The following is a 20,645-nucleotide window of genomic DNA, read 5'->3' as shown; positions in this document are numbered from 1 at the left end:
GGGTTCAAGCCTCAGGGAACAGCAAATGAACTGCAGCCAGCAGTAGTAGAAACCTGAATGTATAACACACTCAGAAGTTTACTCAATTAAAAAGGCAATTCAATTCAATTAAAAACACAGAAAAATTCAAGAACAGCTTAGTCCTATAAAATGATGGGACCTTTCTGGAAGGCAGGTCACAGCTGGAAGTGCTGGTCACAGATGCTGAAACACTGTCACCATGAAGTGGAGGGGGAGAGATATGTTTTGTAGTCACAACAACACCCTAAGAGCAGGGTAGCCAGAAGGTGAAGAGCACTGATTGGACAAACACTTCTAATTCCACCCTCTTGTCACTCCAAAAATTCAGGGTCACATCAAGATCACACAAATTTATAGGAGTGTGTTAAATATTCATAGTAAAAAGAATGAATGACAGACAAGCATACAATCTTGTGCAGAACCATAAAATTACAATTCTACAAGGAAATATGTGGAAAATAGGAGTTTTTGCACGTGTGTTAAACACATTGCCTCATGCATGATCCCATGTATAACGAAGATGACAATTTTCCCCACAACACCTTGTATTTTCTTGCTCACAGTAAAGATGTTTAGGAATTTTTGAAGAGGGACACTTTAATGAAGCACCATTGTGATCCTTGTCATACATAAGTGTGTACTCACCAATCAAATTTCAAACATATTAGGGAAATAATTTCATTGGAATCGTTACTTATGTTTGCTTAAATATTATAAATAAAACGAACTCTTGCCATGGAGATTCTGGTCGTCATTTTGACTTTTTGGCATGTGACATTTGTGACAGTACCAGCACAAAAAGCCAGTGCTTATTGTTTCAGTAATCCTGCAAGAGCCCTTGTCCTTTTGTCATTTCTCTCTCCATTCCTTTGCTACCATTTCTGAATATGTGTCATATTCACCCACACAAACATTTGGAATATAACATGCAAATGATGTATAATAAGCATAATTATTGCTACTGGAAAATGATAAAAAAAAGTTAAAAGTTTAAGTCTAAATGAAAGAAAAACCATCTCTTGCCAATCAAATTAAAACTTGAGACTGAGCATTCACCTGGTGTAAAATTTATTCAGTCTGACCCAAACATTCAGTTATTAAAAATAAAAAAATAAAAAAAACTAAATTCTACCTAAAAGAAGTCAGTCTAACTGCAGATGGTGACACAGGCAACATCTGTGCTACGTTTCATCGGATTAATCAAAAAATTCACAGATCAGTGAGGCTTTAACCTAACGCAAGTTCATATACACACCTCCTCCGAGTTCAATCCGTGACCAAGTTCTGCTCTTCGGAAGCGAATGCAAAATGCTCTTCTTGCACGGACATGTCTTTTTACACGGAACAAACTCTCAAAGCACGAGATGGTCTAGAATAACAAATGCTTCACTACTGTAAGCATCAATAACTCTATTGCTTTTGTATTTCCATGAAGAGGTGATTGGGGGGGGAGGGGGGCAATGTTTTAAAGTTCCTCTCCAATATGTTATCGAAAAGCATGACTGGGTTCATCGCTGTCAAGGGAGGAATCACTTTGGCTGCGACTCCGCTTTGCACGGTCATGATAGGACCAGGTGCAGCGTAGGACAGTGAGGAGCACTGAAACTGGGATGTACTGGCGGAACGGGTACAGCGTGTCCAACTCCCTGCCGCATTCACCCGGGGGAGGAGAGCCCATGCCGAGCGCCTCCTGACTCATCTAGAGCCCAGGAAGGAAGCGGATGAAGTTCAGCGGAAGTTTCCGTGAGAAGATCCGGCACCAGCGTCACACGCGGATGACCGGGGCGGCGACAGCAGCTGTCAGCGGCACCGTGGAGCCCGTCTCGAAGTCGTAATCCATGGTATGGTTGGCAGTGCCCAGGCTGCTGAGTGAGGTGCCTGTGCCCATCTGACGCTCACGCAGGCTCTGCAGGTAGCTCTGAGGGCAAGGGAGGAGGGCATGGGTATGCAATCAGAGGGCTTCAAGCCAACGAACATCAGACTGACAAAACCAAGCATCATCACCAAACACCGCAGGCTCTCGCAGCAATGTTCTTGGCTGTAAAAATGAGGACATGTGGCACAGCCGGTAGCGCTGGGGCTTCGCAGCTTCTGGACTGTGGGTTCGGAATTAGTTTTGAATCGAACACAACGTGCGGAGTTTACGCGTTCTCTCGACGTTTGTGCGCGTTTCCTCCCACGGTCCAAAGACACGCGTTTCAGGTGAACCGGCGACTCTAAATGGCCTGCAGTGTGCGAGTGAGTCAGTGTGTATGATTTCCCTGTGATAGGCTGAATGAAAATGGAAAGGGGGGGGACGAGCATGCAGATGTGTCACGAACTGAAGAGCACACATCTGTCTTGCGGAAGCGATTTCTTTAAGAGAAGAAAAACGCAGATGAGCCGCCCTCAAAAATTCTCAAATCATTCGATATTAAGTTACTTTCGTGTTGAAGTGACTATTTAAGCCAGCATTACAAAACACCGCTGCGGGGACGGACCGGTGCCAAGATGTCTCCGGCATAGCGCTTGATGGGCGTAGCTTTGCGGCGGTACGAGCCCGGCTGACTGCCGCTTTGCTGACGCTTCTTGGCCTCTCGCTGCCGGATACGCATCAGCTGGACCTTCTTCTGCCGCCTGCTGACGATCACTGTGGGTAGCAGGAGATACAGACACATCATTTACTGTGGCACCAAGTCATGCACAGTATGGACAATAAGGCTATTAATGCATTAACAAATAAGCTAAATACATCCCTCTGCAATATAGAGACTGAGATATTGTTCACGCTTACGGACACAAACTGTTTACATTTACTCATAGCAGACACTTTCCTCCAAAGCAACTTACAATGTTGAGCTACTTACAATTACTTGCACATTCATACAGCTGGGTAATTTTAGTGGAGCAATTTAGGGTAAGTACCTTGCTCAAGGGCACTACAGCTGGAGGTAGGGATTGAACGTGCGACCTTTAGATCTACAGGCAGCAGGTCTAACCACTATAATACCAGCTGTCCCAATACATATGTATTAAAAAAATAAATAAATATAAAGACACACACACACACACACACACACACACACAGATCTTGCCGCACTGATCCATGCACGCCTGACCAACCCAAGTGGCTCACCCTCGGTGTGGGAGAATCCATCAGCGGTCAGGTTCCACTGCACCAGGATGCCCATGAGGCCGAGGGCAGGCCAAATAGCCAGGATCACCCAGCTGTACCAGCAGAGCGGCGGGGAGGGCGATAGGCGCAGGCAGTCGTACACGTGGGTGGCTAAAGCGAACGTCTCCACAAAATAATCAGCGCACGCAGTCACGACGGCCGCCCCGAACACAGCGGTGGAGAGCACCGTGAGCAGCTTCTGCCACTGTAGGGCCAGTACGGCACACAGCACCCCGGCCCCTAGCAGCGTCCCCAGGGGCACCCACACCGTGCCTAGTGTGCAGAAGTGACTGGTGGCCACCAGGGCGGCGATGGCGAGCTGGAGCCCCAGCAAAAGGCCGGTCATGAAAAGCCCCACGCTGCGGACCAGCATGGTGACTAGACCGCACAGCAGGCCGATACCCAGGCTGATGCCCGCGCTGGCTTCCACGCTCAGCTCGGTGTCCAGCACTCGCTCCCTGTGGCACAACAGGAAGATGACCACCGAGCCGAACATCAGGCCAGACAGGAACATAACCGCTTTGAAACAGCGGTACCCTGGGGTGAGAGATGTAGGAATGGTCAGCAGAGCACAGGACAGAGAGAAAAATACACTGAGTGAATGTCTGAGTTAGAATTTTTTGAAAATGCAAACATTTTCCAATTTATTTACATGTAACTATGTACTTTCAAAAATTTGTTGTGGAGTGAACGTCACCTGCATTTCTGTGTCTAGCTGTTAGTTGGGAACAAAGAGCACCTAAACATAGCAATAGTAAGTAATCTGCTTAATTGAAGTCGGCACGGTGGCACAGTGAGTATTGCCGCTGTCTCACAGTGGCTGGCGCAAAAGGACATGGGTTGTCTGCATGGGTTTCCACTGGGTGCTCTGGTTTCCTCCCACAGTCCAAAGACATGCTGTTGTGTTGTGTGGGCTGATAACACTACATAGAGTTCACTGGAAGTCGCTTTGGAGAAAAGTGACTAAGTATATAAATCTAAGTCACTTCCACAGCATTGACAGCTCGTGTCTGGTGCTCTTGAATGAGGATGATCAACAAAGAGATGTCCAATTTTGCACATGTATGAGATGTCAGGCAGCACTTTGCATTTAACAAGAATTTGTGGAGAAAAGTTCTCTTTTCAGTCACTTTAAATTAGTTTTTATTTTAATGTAGCCAGAAATTAACAAGTGTTCAGATAAAACTTTAAAGTGTGTTTTCATATGTGATAGCAATATCTGGGATTTTGCACAACTTGCAGTCAGTAAATGGGAATTCATCTGTTACCATTATTTATTGATTTTATACATAATGACGCAAACTGAAGGTAGCTAGATACTAGGAAAAAAAAAAAAGCTGCACGTTTCAACTTAATACAAGATAAGAAAAGTCTAATGCTCTCTTGTTACAGGATAGGCCTGGGAGCAGTGACCTCACTTGGGATGAGCTGTGGATGAAAATAGAATAAGTGAATAAAGATCTAGAAGCAAATGTTTAAGTCATTATAGCTTTACTCCTGAGACCTGAAACTGAGTGACTTTGCTCCTGTGTGTGTGTGGTAAATCAAGGGAAACCTGAATTAAGCTTTCACTGATCATGGCATGAGGGGGCACGGTGGCGCAGCGGGTTTCTCCTGGCCCTGCTCTCCAGTGGGTCTGGGGTTTGAGTCCTCCTTGGGGTGCCTTGCGATGGATCGATGTCCCGTCCTGGGTGTCCCCCCTCCCCTTCCAGCATTTCACCCTGTGATGCCGGGTTGGGCTCCGGTCCTCCATGACCCCACTTGGGACAAGCGGTTTCAGCCAGCGTGCGTGCGATTGTGACATAACGGCTGGATTTACAAACAGACCTCTGGTCTGAATTGTTTTCTTCATCTGAGGACCAGGTGTACAGGAACAGTACATGATGCCAAAGAGTTCAGCAGACAGTATATTCATCAGAGAAGAGACCAATGTTGAGAAGTGCAGTACAGTGGAACTCCAGAGGGTGGCAGTGGAAATAAACAAACTTCAAGAAAGTCCACAAAAGAGCCAATCGGGCTCCAGTTCTCAAATCATTGCCAAAGGATGTGGGGGGTGAGTTGGGGCAGCTGTAGCCTGTCTTGTAAAAACATCTGACTGCAAGCTAACCAGGTACCATATGGACATGCTATGTATGACTCCGGCTCTTTATGTTGCGCACCTGTTGGCCTAAGTGGATTTCTGGCGTCCAGGTGACGACAACTCAGGACTGCGAAGCAAGAGGAGCTCAGGGCTCCCATCTGCTCCAGCTGGCAGGCTGGAAAAGTGCTGATCAGCTTAACTAGCTGGCAGATTTCACCGGTCCTTTGCTATACATCAGCCACCTGGTCTTGAACGTATTCAACGGGGCTCAGCAGAGGATTGTGCCGCATTGCAGACTCACCGAAAGGAGATGTTGAAGAGCTTGCAGGTCGGTTGCTTAGAGAAGCACATCCAGCCTGGCTTAGCAAGCGTGTGTGTGGGTGTGTGTGTGTGCGGGCACGCACTTGTGCCCGGCCTTACCGAAGAAGCAGTAGATGATGCCGAACAGAAAGCACATGGAGCAGATGATGGCAGGGACGACTTCGTACTTCCGCTCGACCTCCAACGCGCACACGTTCACCTCTGGCGTGGGGGCTTCCGTTCCTTCCATGATGAGTTCAGACGAGTCCGCCGTTTCGAAGACGAGGTTTAGGACACAGGGACAACAGCTGGGCAACCCTTCTAGTTGACGACTGGGGCCATCGCAGCGAGCTCTGCGTTACGTCTGCAAAGGATGGACAAAGGAGGAACTTTAAACGGACGCACCTACAGACACGCGTAATGGTTAAGCAATAGAAAAACCTTTGCTAAAATCTGCCTGCTTGTTCACCCCATGCACGAAAGGTAAAGCACGAAGGTTCTTGGTTCTGGCTCCGTTGTGGCGGAACGACCTCCCCCTCTCGCTCAGAACGGCTGAATCTCCGCCCACATTTAAGGGGTTTTAAAACTCACCTCCTCCAGACTCACTTCGCCCACGATCTCTTATTTTCATGTAATGTGTAAATGTTCATGCGCTATAACTTTGAGATCATGCCTGTTGAACAACAGACAAACCTTTACTCAGCTGCTCCTGTAATGTAACGTTTGTTTATATATATTTTTTAAAAAAACTATTAGGAAGGTGATTAAGAATTGTCCATATTCTGATAGTTTTATGCAGCTACTCGTCTGATGAACATTGATGTACATGGTGGAAAGGAACTAACTGTACTTAATCACACATCTGCATCTAAGTCTCCCTTTCTGCTAATGTAACGAACGCATTGTATTTTCTGCGAGATGTAAGTCGCTTTGGAGAAAAGCATCTGCTAAATGAATAAATGTAAACGACATTACAGAATCAATCGATCCTGAAAAACCCTTTGTTAGACGAATTCTCGTAATTCAAAGACATTACCATCACTTTAAATGGTAATTTGTGCGTTCCTAAGCCACAAAACCGACACCCATTTAAGCACAAAACAACAAATCCCATTAAAATTGACACAGTTATTACAGAAGTTATTACAGAGTTTCCGTCCATTAATTACTCTATAATACCGCATGGCTGCCTACCTGTGACTCTCCCAGCTCCTTTGTAGCGATTATAAACAGTACAAAGACTGATGAACAAAACATAGATGATACTCAATGTTTATACATAATTTAACTTTTAATGCAAAAAAAAACAAAACGGAATAGAAAAGCTCCACGGTTTGGACGGTCCAAACGGGCTCATGATCGCTGAGATCACAACAGGTGAAACCAGCAAACAAGGACTGATGGAGGTTGAGAACTTAGCGCAACTATACAGTAACTGCAGAGACGAGCGCATGCGCGGTGTGGTGCTGCTCTGCTGCCGGGGGTGTGCTAAATCCAAATTCCATCCTTGTAAATGCGAACAAAGGCCTTGCGAGCCGAAGTAGCGGTTTTAAATAAAACTCCTCGTAAAGACAAATTCTCATAATCCAAATGGGGGAATCTTGAGGGGTGACTGTACTCATACTCTTAAGAGACAGTGAAAGACAAGCCATGCTGTAGATGAACCTCCAACTCCTGCTGAGTGAAATAGTTCTCCAGAACCCATAGGGTTGGGGGGGGGGGGGGGGGGGCACCAATCGGTGTGGCTGCACTGGCCTTGGCTTCCTTCGGTACACGCATCTGCTTTCAAAACCTCTACTCTCCTGTCCTCCATTTCCATGGAGACCCAAGGATCTGTGCGCTGCTTTGAAAACTGTCAGAGCAAACTGTGCCCTCTATAAAAGTGATCTTCACTATAGTACAATGGGAAACTGACAAGATTCACCACACGGGGCTAGTACCGGAGAGCCCTGTTGGGTAAGAGGCACTTTAGAGCTCAAGGGCAGGGCTTTGAGCCTGGAGCTGCCCACAAGAACGCTCAGCGTGGAAGAGTTATTCATCCTGCTCGGACCGCGAGCCGCCGGCGCACGCTCTGGCCCTGGTGGGCACTCAAGGTGCGAGTAAGAGCCAAGCAGACCGCATGTCCCAGATGCTAAACAGCCTTTGTGCCCCAGACTGCTCATCAATGAGATTAGTCTCTCTCTCTCTCTCACACACACACACACACACACACACACACACACACACACACACACACACGCACCTATGGCAAACAGGCATGGGTAATGAACAGCCGCAGCGTTGCGTTCCAAGTGACACCGACCGCCGAGCTGGACCACCGCAGAGCTCGCAAACACAGCACTCACCCTTTTTACCACAGGTAAACTACATAGAGCCGAATCAACCTAGTATGGTGTCAAATGACGGACCACATACCTATCTTTTTCCGCACATCAACCCAATAACCTGACTTTGGTAACGGTGCACCATCCGTGCCGGTTTGGACGAATTTTACGGATATTCTGAAGTTCAGATATTTGTAGCACTCGCCCCGGTGTAAGAACTTTGTGCCCATTGAGCTAGACTTTTTCTTCCATAAACGGATGCTGGGAGCAGGGGACATCGTGCGGTCCGCCGCGCTACGTTCTTCCATGCGCGTGCTTTGCAGTGTGGAAGCCTACTAAGTGAGCAGAAAAGTAGAGAAAATACCTATCATTTACCTTAGGAAATACTTCAGAAGCCTGCCATCCTACTTATTTCCTTATTTTCATTCCTTATTGCAGTCAAAGTGTTCACGTTGGTCGTTGATAAACTGTGACTACGGTTCCCTCTGTTGCGCTTCCATTCTCCACTCCGGCATTCTAGTTTAAATTTTACCCGAGACGTGCAAACATTTATTTTTTTTTTTTTTAAAAAACAGCCAACGAATAAGCATTTAAAATGACCTCTACTATTGTTTTTGCGTAAAGATTTATGAAACAATAATAAGTATTGAAAGTTAAAGGGTTTGTGTGTTTTGGGTCATTTTTGAGCGAGCTTGTTTTGGCCCCGAGAGCAGATTAGAATTTTTTTCCAAAAGAAATAATGGAAATAGCTCCTTTGGAATCCGGACCCCACCTTACAAATGGATTTTCAGGAACAACTTAGGTCTGGATCCCAGGGGAAGGGTGTGCAGCCCTCTCTCTCAGCAATGATCCTCCAAGGTGTTAAAGCACCACGTTATTAGCGTAACCGAGTCTAAATTCATATTGTTTGAGCTGCAGCAGTAAAAATATTTCTCCTGTCCACTACATGCAACGTGACTTCGGTCCACATTTTCCACAGCTGCGGAAAACAGACGGTGGGCCCACGTTTCCCTGTGCCCTTCCCGTGATTCGTTGTGGAAAGAATGAGGGCAGCCTGGAAGCTGTCCTGCCGACTCTCCAGTTTCACAGCACCACTCCCATCGCCCAGATGCCTGCAGGCCTGCGGTGGCTGTGCCCCCCCCCCCCGCCATCCTTTAACCCTTGCTGGCATAAACTAAATGTGACAATGTAATGAGTGGAGAAAATTAATAATTAAAAGAAAATTCAATTTGCACACTTGCCACACGAGGTTGGGAACCCCCTGCCTTCAGCACTCGACTGTGCAGGATGTCTAATGCGTGCTTCTTAAAACAGTCTGTATGCAGGAAATGTTTCAAACTTCACCCACGTGAAGGGCAGGTCCAGAAACGAGGACCGCGAAGCGAATGTACACCATCGTGTCCCGTGCTCTGCCCATTCTCCCTCACCCCGCTGGGCCCTCCCTCTTGTGAACGTCGCAGCGAGGGGGGCGGCTGTGACCTTCTGACCGAGGCAGGGTTCTGGGATAAAGGAGCCTCTGTGCAGCGACACAAAGGACTGCGGCTCAGTCGCGGTCCTCTAATTGGACAGGGAGCAGTGGATGCTGGGTACTCTCGATAAAGAGAAGGGGGACGTGTTGGCAGCTGGTCGGAGCGAAGACGTTGACATGGAAGGGTGGGGGTGGAGAGGAGGGCGCCCCCTCCCCTGTCACCCATCCTCTCCCCGACAAGCTGCTCTCAATGCGCACCCTTGTCAACCATCAATGGCAGATTCCATTCAGCCATTTATGCGCCACTTACAGAACGAGGTCGGCCGTGTTCTGCTGCTCCTCAGCTGATCTTACAATCGCCGCACGGTGCTGCTCACAAAGGCGGCAAAGAGAAAGTGCGTGCCTGGGGGTTCTTGCATCGCTCGCTGGGGTGTGTACCATCAAATGCCTGTGGGGAGTCATTCCGCGCACATACGGACACACGGGGACGACAGCTGGGCCCCATCTTCACACCCCTGCCGTTGAGTGATCTGACCAGTTGGCACCGGGGGCCATGTGAGCCAAAGCCACCGTCTCGCTCGACTTGGCACGGAGCCCCACCTCGCCCCTGCCAGCTGTGGACTGGGGTCCTGGGCTGTGCCCCTCCTTGCCACCCCTCCACCGTGTATCTGGTGGAATACACCCATCTTTGCTTCGGTCCGGTGCAGGTGGATCCCAATGAAGAAAGACACTACAGATACTATGATTCTAACCTGCAGGGACTGCCTGTTATATTTCAGGATGCGTTCCTGCAAACGATGTGCTGCTTTCTTGGATATTCAGATTTATTTAGGTATCCCTAACCACACTCAAGGGTACAATGGCAGGAGGTGGGAACCAAATCTGGCTCTAACCACCATGCCACCTGCTGGTCACTGATAACTTGAACTAAATTACATTACCAGTAAAGGTTATTCACTAAACATCCTTGACAGTCTACCAGTAAATTTAATCTGTATGCAGAAAGCTGGCCAAATGTGTTACAAAAGGACACTAGTTACCCCATCACACTGCGTGAGTACTACAAAGACACAAAAGTGTTCCCTCCGTGTGTACCGGTTCCAACCCACATTTACAACTGGGAGGCCAAGACCCTTCCAGCTCTGGCCCTTCATTCCCAGGATGCACCAGCCCAGGAGAGGAAGCAGAGGCTGATTCCTGCTCGTCGTTTCTCCCCTCATCTTTCCCTAAAGGATGAGCTGCTGGACAGGAAACTGGGACAGTTGGCAGGATGACTGTACCCATGAGCAACAGATCCTGTTACAAAGTACGTGCGATTACAAGGACAATCCAATAAGGCAAATGAAGAAAAAGGAATAAAGGAAAAATAGTCATACATCAACAGACACACACAAAAATATATATGTGTGAGTCTGAATCTATCGATTGATGTATTACTCTACATAGAGTAGAGTGACAGACCAATAGATAGAAACTTTGATTTAGAAGAAAAATGGACTGTCATCATTAATACAAGAGCTGCTTTTTGTTTCATCTGCACTCCTCCATGCCAAGATGAAATGGCGTGGATAAGTGGGGGTTAAGCCGATTTCTCAAGCGTTGCGCAAACTGCCTGCCTTTGCCCCTAACAAAAGCAAGTCCAGCTTAATAGACCCTCTGTTTATTCTGTTGATTTTGCTCTCTTTGCAGAGCATGGGCGAATGAGCAGAAACAGAGAGGAGGAGGAAGACGGAAGACCGAAGGCTGAAAAGAGCGGGCCGCCCAGCTGTGCTCCGCATGAGGGCGGGACAGCGGTGCACCTTCTCCAAGACCTGCTATGGCCACACAAACACATGGTGCCAACGTGCGGGGGATGCCGGTCCACCATTCTCATTCCATTAGTCCTCATCCAGGATGCCAGGCTACAGACCCATCGAGCCACTCACAAGTCCGAACCCAGACCCGTGTCAACATGGGTCCAAACCCCAGTGCGTCCATTCTTATGGCCTCCTGCAAGAGCTTCCAATGCATGCCTATGGATCTCACACAAAATGCTTTGAATTCATTCAATGAAATGAGCACAAAGAACCTGTAACAGTCCCTCTTGTCTTTAGCGGACGTTTCACTGGTTCCGTGAACTCCTGTTCCCTGGTCTTCAGCATGATAACCGAACTCTGCCACTTAAAGTGCTACTGGCTGAGGAACAGCACAAATGATCCCCGATCGGTGCCAGACCTTTTACACCAAGGTATCTTTAAACAAGATACTTAGCCTGTATTGTGCCGGCAAATACCCAGCTTCGGAAACTGACAGTGTTAAACCATCATCTCTTTGTTATTTAGACAAGACAAGTGCTAAACCATTACACTGACAACAGAGCTCTTATGGGGAATTTTATTATGTTACTTGCATGAGTTACTGGGGGGAGACGACAGGTTTTAATCATACATGCGCCCCCCCACACACACACACACACACACACACACACACACACACACACACACACACACACACACACACACACACACACACACAGAATCCAGGCAGTGGCATCGTTTGTCAGCAAAGCAGCAGAACACACACGAGGCTGGCAGGCCCTCAGGAGCCAGGCAGAGGGGTTCTCATCCCGATGGGTGGTGCCCTGTCCGGGATTCTCGGAACAGCGGGACAATCGATCCTTTCAGCTCACAGGCCCACACAGGGCTTGGAGGGCTCTTCAAGAGGAACCTAGACATGGAACACCACGGTGTGGACAAATCAGAGTGTCTGACTCTTCTTTAAATCGCCAGATTCAGGTTACAGGCCATACACTTGTGCGTTACACGCATACATCTCATATATTCACTGTAGAGATGTGAACTGTTTCTCAACACAAACATTAAAATCTAATCTCTGTGGTCTTTGAGGTTGCTGTGCAGATATTTCCAGGCGCCAGAACAATCGCCATTGCTAGTGGCAGCAACTCAAGTAAGAAACCCAACCAATTATGTTTTTCAGTTTGTCACACTGAATTCTGCCAAAGGACGGCTGTTTAGACTACAGCATGTTAATCTGAGCCTGAGGGAACACAGCCTCAAAAATGCAAAAAAAGGTCAGTTAAGGGAAGCTAACAGTTATTAAAAGCAAAGAGTTTTTTTTTTTTTTTTTTTTTTTAAAAACCAAAGCATCTTCAGTTCTGCCTCTGTTCAGTTCAAATGAAAAGTACTTACAAGCGCAAGCATTCACATGGGAGGGAGGACAAAGAAAAACACTTCTATGCGACCAAATGGGGACCACAAGACCTCCATGCCAAAACCCCTCTCCATTCTCAAGCTACTTTGCAGCCGCTACACACAGTGCACCCTCCCTAAGCTCCAACCACGGCACCATCTGCCCTGTGACCACCATTTACAGACCTGCCACCCAGGGCATTCTGACGGGAGGTGATTAATGGCCCACCCTGGGGACCTCTGCCTGGCCTCTGGGGCCTTTGGTCTTGCAGGTCTTCAGAGGTGTCACCTTGCCAGGCGAGAGCCACTTCACACTCATATTTACAGGCTCTCCAGCTTGGCAGGAGCTCCCAGTGTCAGAGGTACATTGAATTATCGCACCGTGAACGGAGGACAGTCAGACTGGACTGGAGTCTGTCACAGAGACAGGCTTACAGAGCCTCAGCAGTCTACCGCTGCCTTGGGTCCTTTCTGACCCCCCGTGACCTTGACCCGCAAGGGCCACTTGTCTGAGAAAACGGACTGGTTCTCACAGCAGATAATAGTGCAGAGAAACTGTGGGGTCCACCACTTAACACCCCTTCTGTCTTGCCATTTGAACTGACAAAAACACCCAAGACTGAGGAACATTAGTGTAGAACAGTTAAGTTTAGATTTAATTTTTAAATTATTATTTCCCTATAATATATATATATATATATATATATATATATATATATATATATATATATATATATATATACACATACACACACACACACACATCATTTGGACAGGTATGAAGTAAGTATTTATATTATTTTTAATTGCATCCCCATCCAAATCTATAAGTTACACAGCAGCTAATATTCTGGTAATAACTGGAAAGATATTTAAATTAAGTGGTCTTCCCTCTGCCTCATGAAAGCAATTTATTCCTGCAAAAACTTTCCTAACAGCAATTCTCAAAAATCAGATACGCAATTAGCATTAGTTTCAATGGTATACATTTTTCTTCATCCGAGTCCCAAGATTTTATGTTAAAATACCATGATTCCCCATTAAAATGGACACAGTTACTTCAACAGTTCACATGAGTTCTGGTAACACAAGGCAGTTCCCTTTCATTAATTACTCCAATACTGTATGACTGTACCTGAACTCATTTAGTTCTCATACCCATTATGTACTATACACTGAAACACACAAACAAAACAATGATAGTGTCTATGCATTAATTCAACCTTTAATGTGAAAAACATTAAGGACAATGGAAATCAAGTGACACTCGGTGGACAAGTGGACATGGTTTGGAGAGTCCAAACGGAGTCATGATCACTGAGATCATAAGAGGTGAGCGAAGCGAACAAGGACTGATGGAGGTTGAGAATGAATGCAGCTCAAGACAAACTAGAAGTGTTAAGAGGACCACATGGTCAGTCTTGTGCTACTCTTCTGCTGGAGGTGGCGTTAAAGCAAAATTTGTTCCTCATAAATGTAAGCAAATGTTCAAAAATACTCCTTGTAAAGTCGAATTCTTGTAACCCAAATGGGCGAAGTGGGAAACTAGCAAACAAGGGGCTATGGAGCCAAATGCAACATGAGCCAAACTATAACTGAAGGAGAGCATGGAACTGCACGGATGGTGTGAAATCCGTGCACTCCAGATTCGATCCTTGTAAATACAAAAAAAATGTTTCGTGAACCGAAGTCAGGGCGTTAAGCTAAACTCTTGGTAAAGCTCAATGCTGAAAACTCGAGTAGGTGTATCTCAGGGTGTGAGTATCATTCATCACATGGAAACCCGGCTGGCAGTGACCCTTCCCTTAGTCTGGGACGTTCACTTGTTTCAGCGTTGAACTGTTCCGAGCGTCATGGTAACTGCTCAACTGAAACTGTTGTCTTGTGTATACATATGAGATATTATTCTGATATAACGACAAAGCTCTAGCTTCAGCTCTGTGGGAAATCCTGTGTATGACACTAGTTAATCGCTCCCTAGAAGCGGTCTCCGAAACCTGTAAACACGGTGCCTATATAAGCGTCTCCGCCTTCACCCAGTGGGCACCATCTGCAGATACGTGGATCATATTATTCTTGTATGTAAATTAAAGACACCGTTTGCACGCAGCCCTTCGGTTTCATTCTTCAAAGGACTTTCTTGCATCTTCCAGTCACTTTTTGCTGGTTTACACAGTAAACGGGCTGCGCTCATGCCAACGTGAGCGAATAGCGGAACTGATGTTCTACAGTCGCAGGGCTCAAGTCAACATTAAATAATGTTGAAGCACAAGCAGAGACGCTCACAAAATATCACAGCATCTGCTAAATATTCAGGCCGATGGAAGGGACAGCTAGACCAAATGGCGAGCTTCAGAAAGCTTCAAAAAGCCTCATTTGCGTGCGAATCCTCACTGTTTCTAAGGCCAGTTTGCAAGACCCAGGGACCAATAAAACAAGCACATGAATGGGTCCTCAGTCCACAAATAGGAACTTGTCCAGGACACTCAAACTCTGATTGCTGTACGAGAAATATACATTCTGAACTCGGAACTCAGGTTATCGATAACACCTGTTTTCCACTGGAATGGAGAACAACAAATTATGGGGAAGAGAAGCCCAAATTAAGAAATGTTTTAAGAGAACGTCCTAAACCCTGAATCGGTTTTCACGTCCGACTCATTTAATGCCTTGGCACAGTGAAGAAAGGGCTACTGTTCTGTGGATGGCCCCCCTACAAGTCCAGCAGTTAACCCGATAGGGAAGGTTTAGCTGGGTTTTAGAAATCAGCTCAGTCAATGTACAGACAGTCTGCTGGAATGCATGTGGAAGAGGAGTGGCCACTGAAATTTGGAATAATAATCTAAATTGTGGTGGTCTGGAAAAATGTATCTCGTAACCAAAGAATTTAGAAGGGCAGTATAAAACAAAAAAAAAACAAAAAAACACCATAGTCTTATCCTTTCAGATTCAATAAGTAAAGAAAAAATGTTTCACATACTAAATGTTTCACTTATGAGATGGGATTGATAAACTGTGCCAAAAATGGACGGCTCTCGGTGCTGAGGGCTGCCCTGAAAAATGAGCCCAAAGCACACAAGTCTCTTTTAAGGATATTTTCTTCATTACATGCATCGGATTATCCCATTAAATGTATTTTTTTTTTTAAACATTCTTTTTTTATGATTATTGCAAGGTTATGAAGTGATACATTATCAGCGTCTAGAAAAGACAAGCTATTTAAAGGATTGAAAAAGGTAATGAGAAACATCAAAATTAATTTTTTTTTTCCATGAAATAATAAGATGGAGCTGGATTTGCTTTCACTGCACAACTTTGGGTAAATTTCCAAACTTAACACCACATTTTTTCCCCTGTCCCTGAAAGAAAAGCTTGGTTGTTGAATAGGTGGAAGAAAGCGGTATCTTGTCTCCATGCCTCTCAAAAAGCAGCTGCTAGAAGAGTACGGGTTCGAGCGTATGGAGGCCTGCTGTCTTTATAATACCATATCCATCACCATACATTGGGGAACACTTGTTATACTCTGATCGACTCAACACCCAGTTTGCGGTAGTTATTTACTCCCGACCCTCCTGAGAGCGAAGCAAGCGCACGCACTGCTTTCTAAGTCGAAGACATTTTGTCTAAAGGTAAAATAAACTGTGATGATGCAGCAATGCAGGTATTGCTTTGCAGGCACCCTGGACATTTTACCCTGCAGAGACCATTCAAGCAGTATTTATTCGAACCAGCTGGCTGCAGCTTCCAGTTTACATGTGGACGCAATTTTCTGCACAAAAATCCCCCCCCTTCCAACAGACATACTGCCTCGGAAAAAGGGCCCCCCTAAAAAAGCTGTGTTAGACACTCATCTGAGGTACAGAGTGGCCTGGACCTAGACACACAGCACATGAAGCAGGGCGCTGGTTACCACAACACACCGTTCTCCGCTGCATGGCTTGCACCGCATCTCTACTGAGCCCACGTGGGGTCTCGGCACATAGATTTGTGCAGGGGTAGCAGGTGCCTTTAAACCTGAAGGTTGTGGGTTTCAAACCCACATGTAGCTGCTTTAACCTTAAATTGCTCCAGCAAAAATCACCGATTCTGCATTACATTTATTCATTCAGCTGATGCTTTTCTCCAAAGCGACTTACAGTGTTGAGGTTACAATAATTTACCCATTTATACAGCTGGCTAATTTTACTGGAGCAATTTAGGATAAGTATCTTGCTCAAGGCTACTACAGCCAGAGGTAGGCATCAAACTGGTGACCTTTGGATCCAAAAGGTAGTAGCTCTAACCACTACCCATACCTAATATGTAAGGGCTTTGGTGAAGAGCTTCAGCTAAATGAATAAACGCCAATTTAGCTGATATATATGTTTGAGGCGACAATCTGAGTTTTGTACTCTAAATATTGATCCCTATCCCCAATGCAGGCTGTTCTTACTAGAGAGCAATTCAGGATAAGAGTGGGATTTGAACCAGGAACCTTCAGACTACAAAGTAACAGCTGAACCACTATGCCACTTGTTGATATAACAATTAAACATTTAAAGATAATTAAAGACAGACATTTATTGAAGAGAAGTAACGAGTGTGAAATAAGGGACACAAACCAAAGTATTAAAGTCATCAGCGTAACTGTAAACAACACAAAACACATGTTGCTGTGTATTTAAAAAAAAAAAAAAAAAAAAAAAAAAAAAAGAAAACCCTCACCAACGCCAGCCAGGGTCCCTCACCACAGCTTCGCGCTCTTTGGCACTCCAGCGCAGGGGTTCGAAACACTCATCATATCCAAGCGTGAATTTAAACCTCAGCAGATACAACGGACACAAACGCGATGCTCTAAAAATTTGGCACGAAAAACACACAAGTCTCAGCGGATGCTCCAGCTGTCCGAACACGGTGTGTGTGCTAGTGGGTATGTAGCACGGGGCAACAGGTGTGTGTTCCAGCAGGTGACACTTGTTTGGCTGAAGCCCCAGGCAGGCAGGCCGGATCAGCTCAGTACTAAACAGCAGCCCTGCAGTACTGTCATCCCTACTGACAATGTGTCCCATCAGTTACTTTTTCCCCTTTTTTAACAAGTTTTATCTAAAGCAGCTTTGCATATTAAATGTGTATGATGATCAGTCACTTACAGTAAGTGCGCTTTTTGCGCGTCCACACCTGTCAAAGCACTAATACGTTTCAATCACTGCATCAAATCAAAGTTCATTTCTCATTACTAACTTACTCACCAGTAAAAGACGAAGCGACAGTTCAGACCCCACACACACACACACACACACACACACACACACACACAGAGAGCTCGCACTTGACTTGCTGCTCAACATTACAAAAATTAAAGGCCGAAACGGTGATTTTATTCGTTTGCAGCCAAGAGACACATAGACAGGAGGAAAGAAGCAGTGGGGACAGAGAGTCGGACAGACAGGTGTGTAACAGCTACACTCTTCACACTCCACTCCGTTATAAAACTTACTTGGGGAAAAAAACGTTAATTAATAATAAATACGTACACAGGAGCGCTGCCAGCTCGTGCCACTTATTACAAAAGCGAAGACTTACCAGTTTGACTTGTTTGAAAAGGAGATGAAAATCGTAAAAACAAATAAATAGAAGAAAACTTTTTTAAAAAAAAAAAAAAAAAAAAACAAATGAACCGTGGGAAACAGCGAGAGCGACTAATTCGCGGTGTTCCGCACGCGCCGCTGGGTTCCGCGCTCCATCCGAGCGACTGCGCACAATTCGGACTCGGGTTCGAATTCTGCTCAGATGAAGCTCGGCTCCGCTGTCAGCACTTTTTCCTCGGAGTTCCCACGCCTGCGGTAAGTTAACTAAAGCGGTCCGAGGCGCAGCGCGGTCCTTCCGCTGCTCATCTTGTCCCCGCGCGACGCTTCGACGCCACTTTCTGCGCTCCGGAGGCTCCGGCTCAACGGTCCTCCACCATCTGCGTGCCGCTGCAGTCGGGCATTGACGTCACAAGTAGCCGTAGGCGGGTTGCCAGGTGGTGTCCGTTAACTGAAATCCCCCTCGCCTCGTCCGACATCGCTCTTTCTTTTTGAAAAGTTTAGTGCGGAAGGCAGAGCAGCGCATCTTTGTACCCGCAGGAGACCCTCTTTGTAAAGGCTAATCATGTCATGAAATCAGGTGCCGAAGTGGCTCGAATCCCATCTCCTGCTACTGTACCCTTGAGCAAGTAGAAGTATTTTACCCAGTGAGAGAAGGACCCATGTTCAAACTGACAAATGAATCATTCATTCTAGTCGCTCTGGAGAAAAGAGTCAATTGAATTGGAAATAACATTTTGACATCATGTTTATGAGTGAGGTACATGATAAAGTTGATGTTTTAATTTTGTGTGTTTAGGTGGGGGGATGCGGTGGCGCAGTGGGTTGGACCACAGTCCTGCTCTCCGGTGGGTCTGGGGTTCGAGTCCCGCTTGGGGTGCCTTGCGACGGACTGGCGTCCCGTCCTGGGTGTGTCCCCTCCCCCTCCAGCCTTGCGCCCTGAGCTGCCGGGTTAGGCTCCGGTTCCCCGTGACCCCGTATAGGACGAGCGGTTCTGAAAATGTGTGTGTGTGTGTGTGTGTGTTTAGGTGTATTTTCCCATTGAAATACGTATTACGTTATCTTGATCATCATTGTTATAGAATCCGCACACCTCGATTTGTTATTTTATATCAAATTATTTTATGGGAATGTCCAGTGAAAAGACATTTATTATCTTCTATATTATTATTGTCAACAACAACAATAATAGTATAATAAAAACTTTATTGAGCTGACTGGTAATACATAATCAACCTTATAGAGATTCACTCATTTTACTCATATAGCAGGATATTTTTTACTATAATAATGGTATTGCAGCAGGAGTGGAATGTGGACCAGCAAGCAGACAACGCTAAGCAGCACAACACCTGCTTCCTCTGTTATGATGAAAAGACCTAATGCAATATAATCTAATTTGCACTGATTTCATTTGGTCTAATCTCATTTGTTCTTCTGTTGACTTCTGTTATCACTGTCCTTTGTGAGCGTTAGGATGTAAGCATTAGGTGGCATAAATTGAGAAAAATGCCACAACCTCTAAAAATGAGTACATTTATCTTTATTCATTTAGCTTTTGCGAAAAAGGGGCTTACAGTGTTAAGGTATCTAAAATTATTTACCCATTTATGCACTTTTGTAACTTCACTGGAGCAATTTAGCCTAAATACCTTGCTCAAGCAAGGGTTCTGCAGCTAGAGGTGGGATTCCAACCTGCGACCTTTAGGGTCCAAAGGCAACAGCTGTAACCACTACACTACCAGCTGCCCCCTGAAGTAAACCTATAAATGTCAAATGAAAAATATAATCATAGAAATGCTGCTTTATCGCATATAATACGTAACTATTATACCACACAAATGCCCATTGGACTTTATCATCTTTTCTTTCAGTTGTGTATTTTTTATTTACCCATTTATGCAGCTTTCTAACTTGCTTTTAAGTACCTTGCTCAGAGGAATTGTAGCAGGAGCAAAGATTATAACCAAGGTCCTCTGAGTGCAAGGTGAAACCTCATAATGTACAGTACTATACCAGTACATGTGCACTTTTTTCTCTATAATCCCTGACATTTGTATAAATCTGAAACTTCTGACAACAACAAAAAGTACCAGGCAACATTTAGGGTGAATTATGCTATTATAACTAGGATATAACTATTTGAATCAGTTCAGGCTGAGCGTTAGAAAAATCAGATATCATTTTCTGAGCACGGCATGTCTTACAGGGAATTTCATCATCAAAGTGAAAAAAAATCTACATGTGGACATCAAGATTCAATTCCATACACTGATTTTTTTTAAAACTGAAGACTTTGCTGAGTTGCAGCATAGTTCAAGCATCAAGCCTAATTACACCTTGTTCATGATTTCAAACATCTCAAAAGAATTAAAATATATTAAACTGACTGACAGAAAAGAAAGTGTAAGAGAGACATGACAGAAAAATACTGATGCAATCAACGTGAATTATTCATGTATTTCTGAACGCTCTGCCAACTCTTTATAAATGCAGGATTGGTCCAATCTGGCAACCCCAGTCCAACATGTTGACCGTTATCCTCA

General features: G+C 45.5%; 1 protein-coding gene across 2 annotated transcripts; it reads right to left on the bottom strand.

The window, feature by feature from the left end:
• LOC108939443 (transmembrane protein 198-like) lies at nt 1-18,180 on the bottom strand. Of its 2 annotated transcripts, none has more exons than XM_018760799.2 (5): nt 18,098-18,180; nt 5,676-5,919; nt 3,137-3,712; nt 2,502-2,650; nt 1-1,939 (listed from the first exon to the last, which is right to left on the bottom strand). In XM_018760799.2, the coding sequence occupies exons 2-5, from the start codon at nt 5,803-5,805 to the stop codon at nt 1,787-1,789; spliced, it is 1,008 nt and encodes a 335-aa protein (XP_018616315.1). In that variant the 5' UTR covers nt 5,806-5,919; nt 18,098-18,180; the 3' UTR covers nt 1-1,786. The 2 variants fall into 2 exon arrangements, with proteins under 2 accessions (XP_018616315.1, XP_018616316.1); XM_018760800.2 differs by lacking the exon at nt 18,098-18,180 and adding an exon at nt 17,240-17,785.
• Between the last annotated feature and the right edge of the window lie 2,465 nt (nt 18,181-20,645).

Source organism: Scleropages formosus, chromosome 19 (assembly GCF_900964775.1).
Source record: "Scleropages formosus chromosome 19, fSclFor1.1, whole genome shotgun sequence".
NCBI classification, from domain to species: domain Eukaryota; kingdom Metazoa; phylum Chordata; class Actinopteri; order Osteoglossiformes; family Osteoglossidae; genus Scleropages; species Scleropages formosus.
This window is presented reverse-complemented; position numbering and strand designations above follow the sequence as displayed.

Bases quoted from the DNA above. Each gene is read 5' to 3' on its own strand.
- LOC108939443 (XM_018760799.2), bottom strand. From the start codon at position 5,805: ATGGAAGGAACGGAAGCCCCCACGCCAGAGGTGAACGTGTGCGCGTTG. The intron at 3,713-5,675 runs GTAAGGCCGGGC...CTCTCACCCCAG, and splicing joins CATCATCTACTGCTTCTTCG to GGTACCGCTGTTTCAAAGCG. The intron at 1,940-2,501 runs GTCCGTCCCCGC...CCTTGCCCTCAG, and splicing joins CCGGAGACATCTTGGCACCG to AGCTACCTGCAGAGCCTGCG.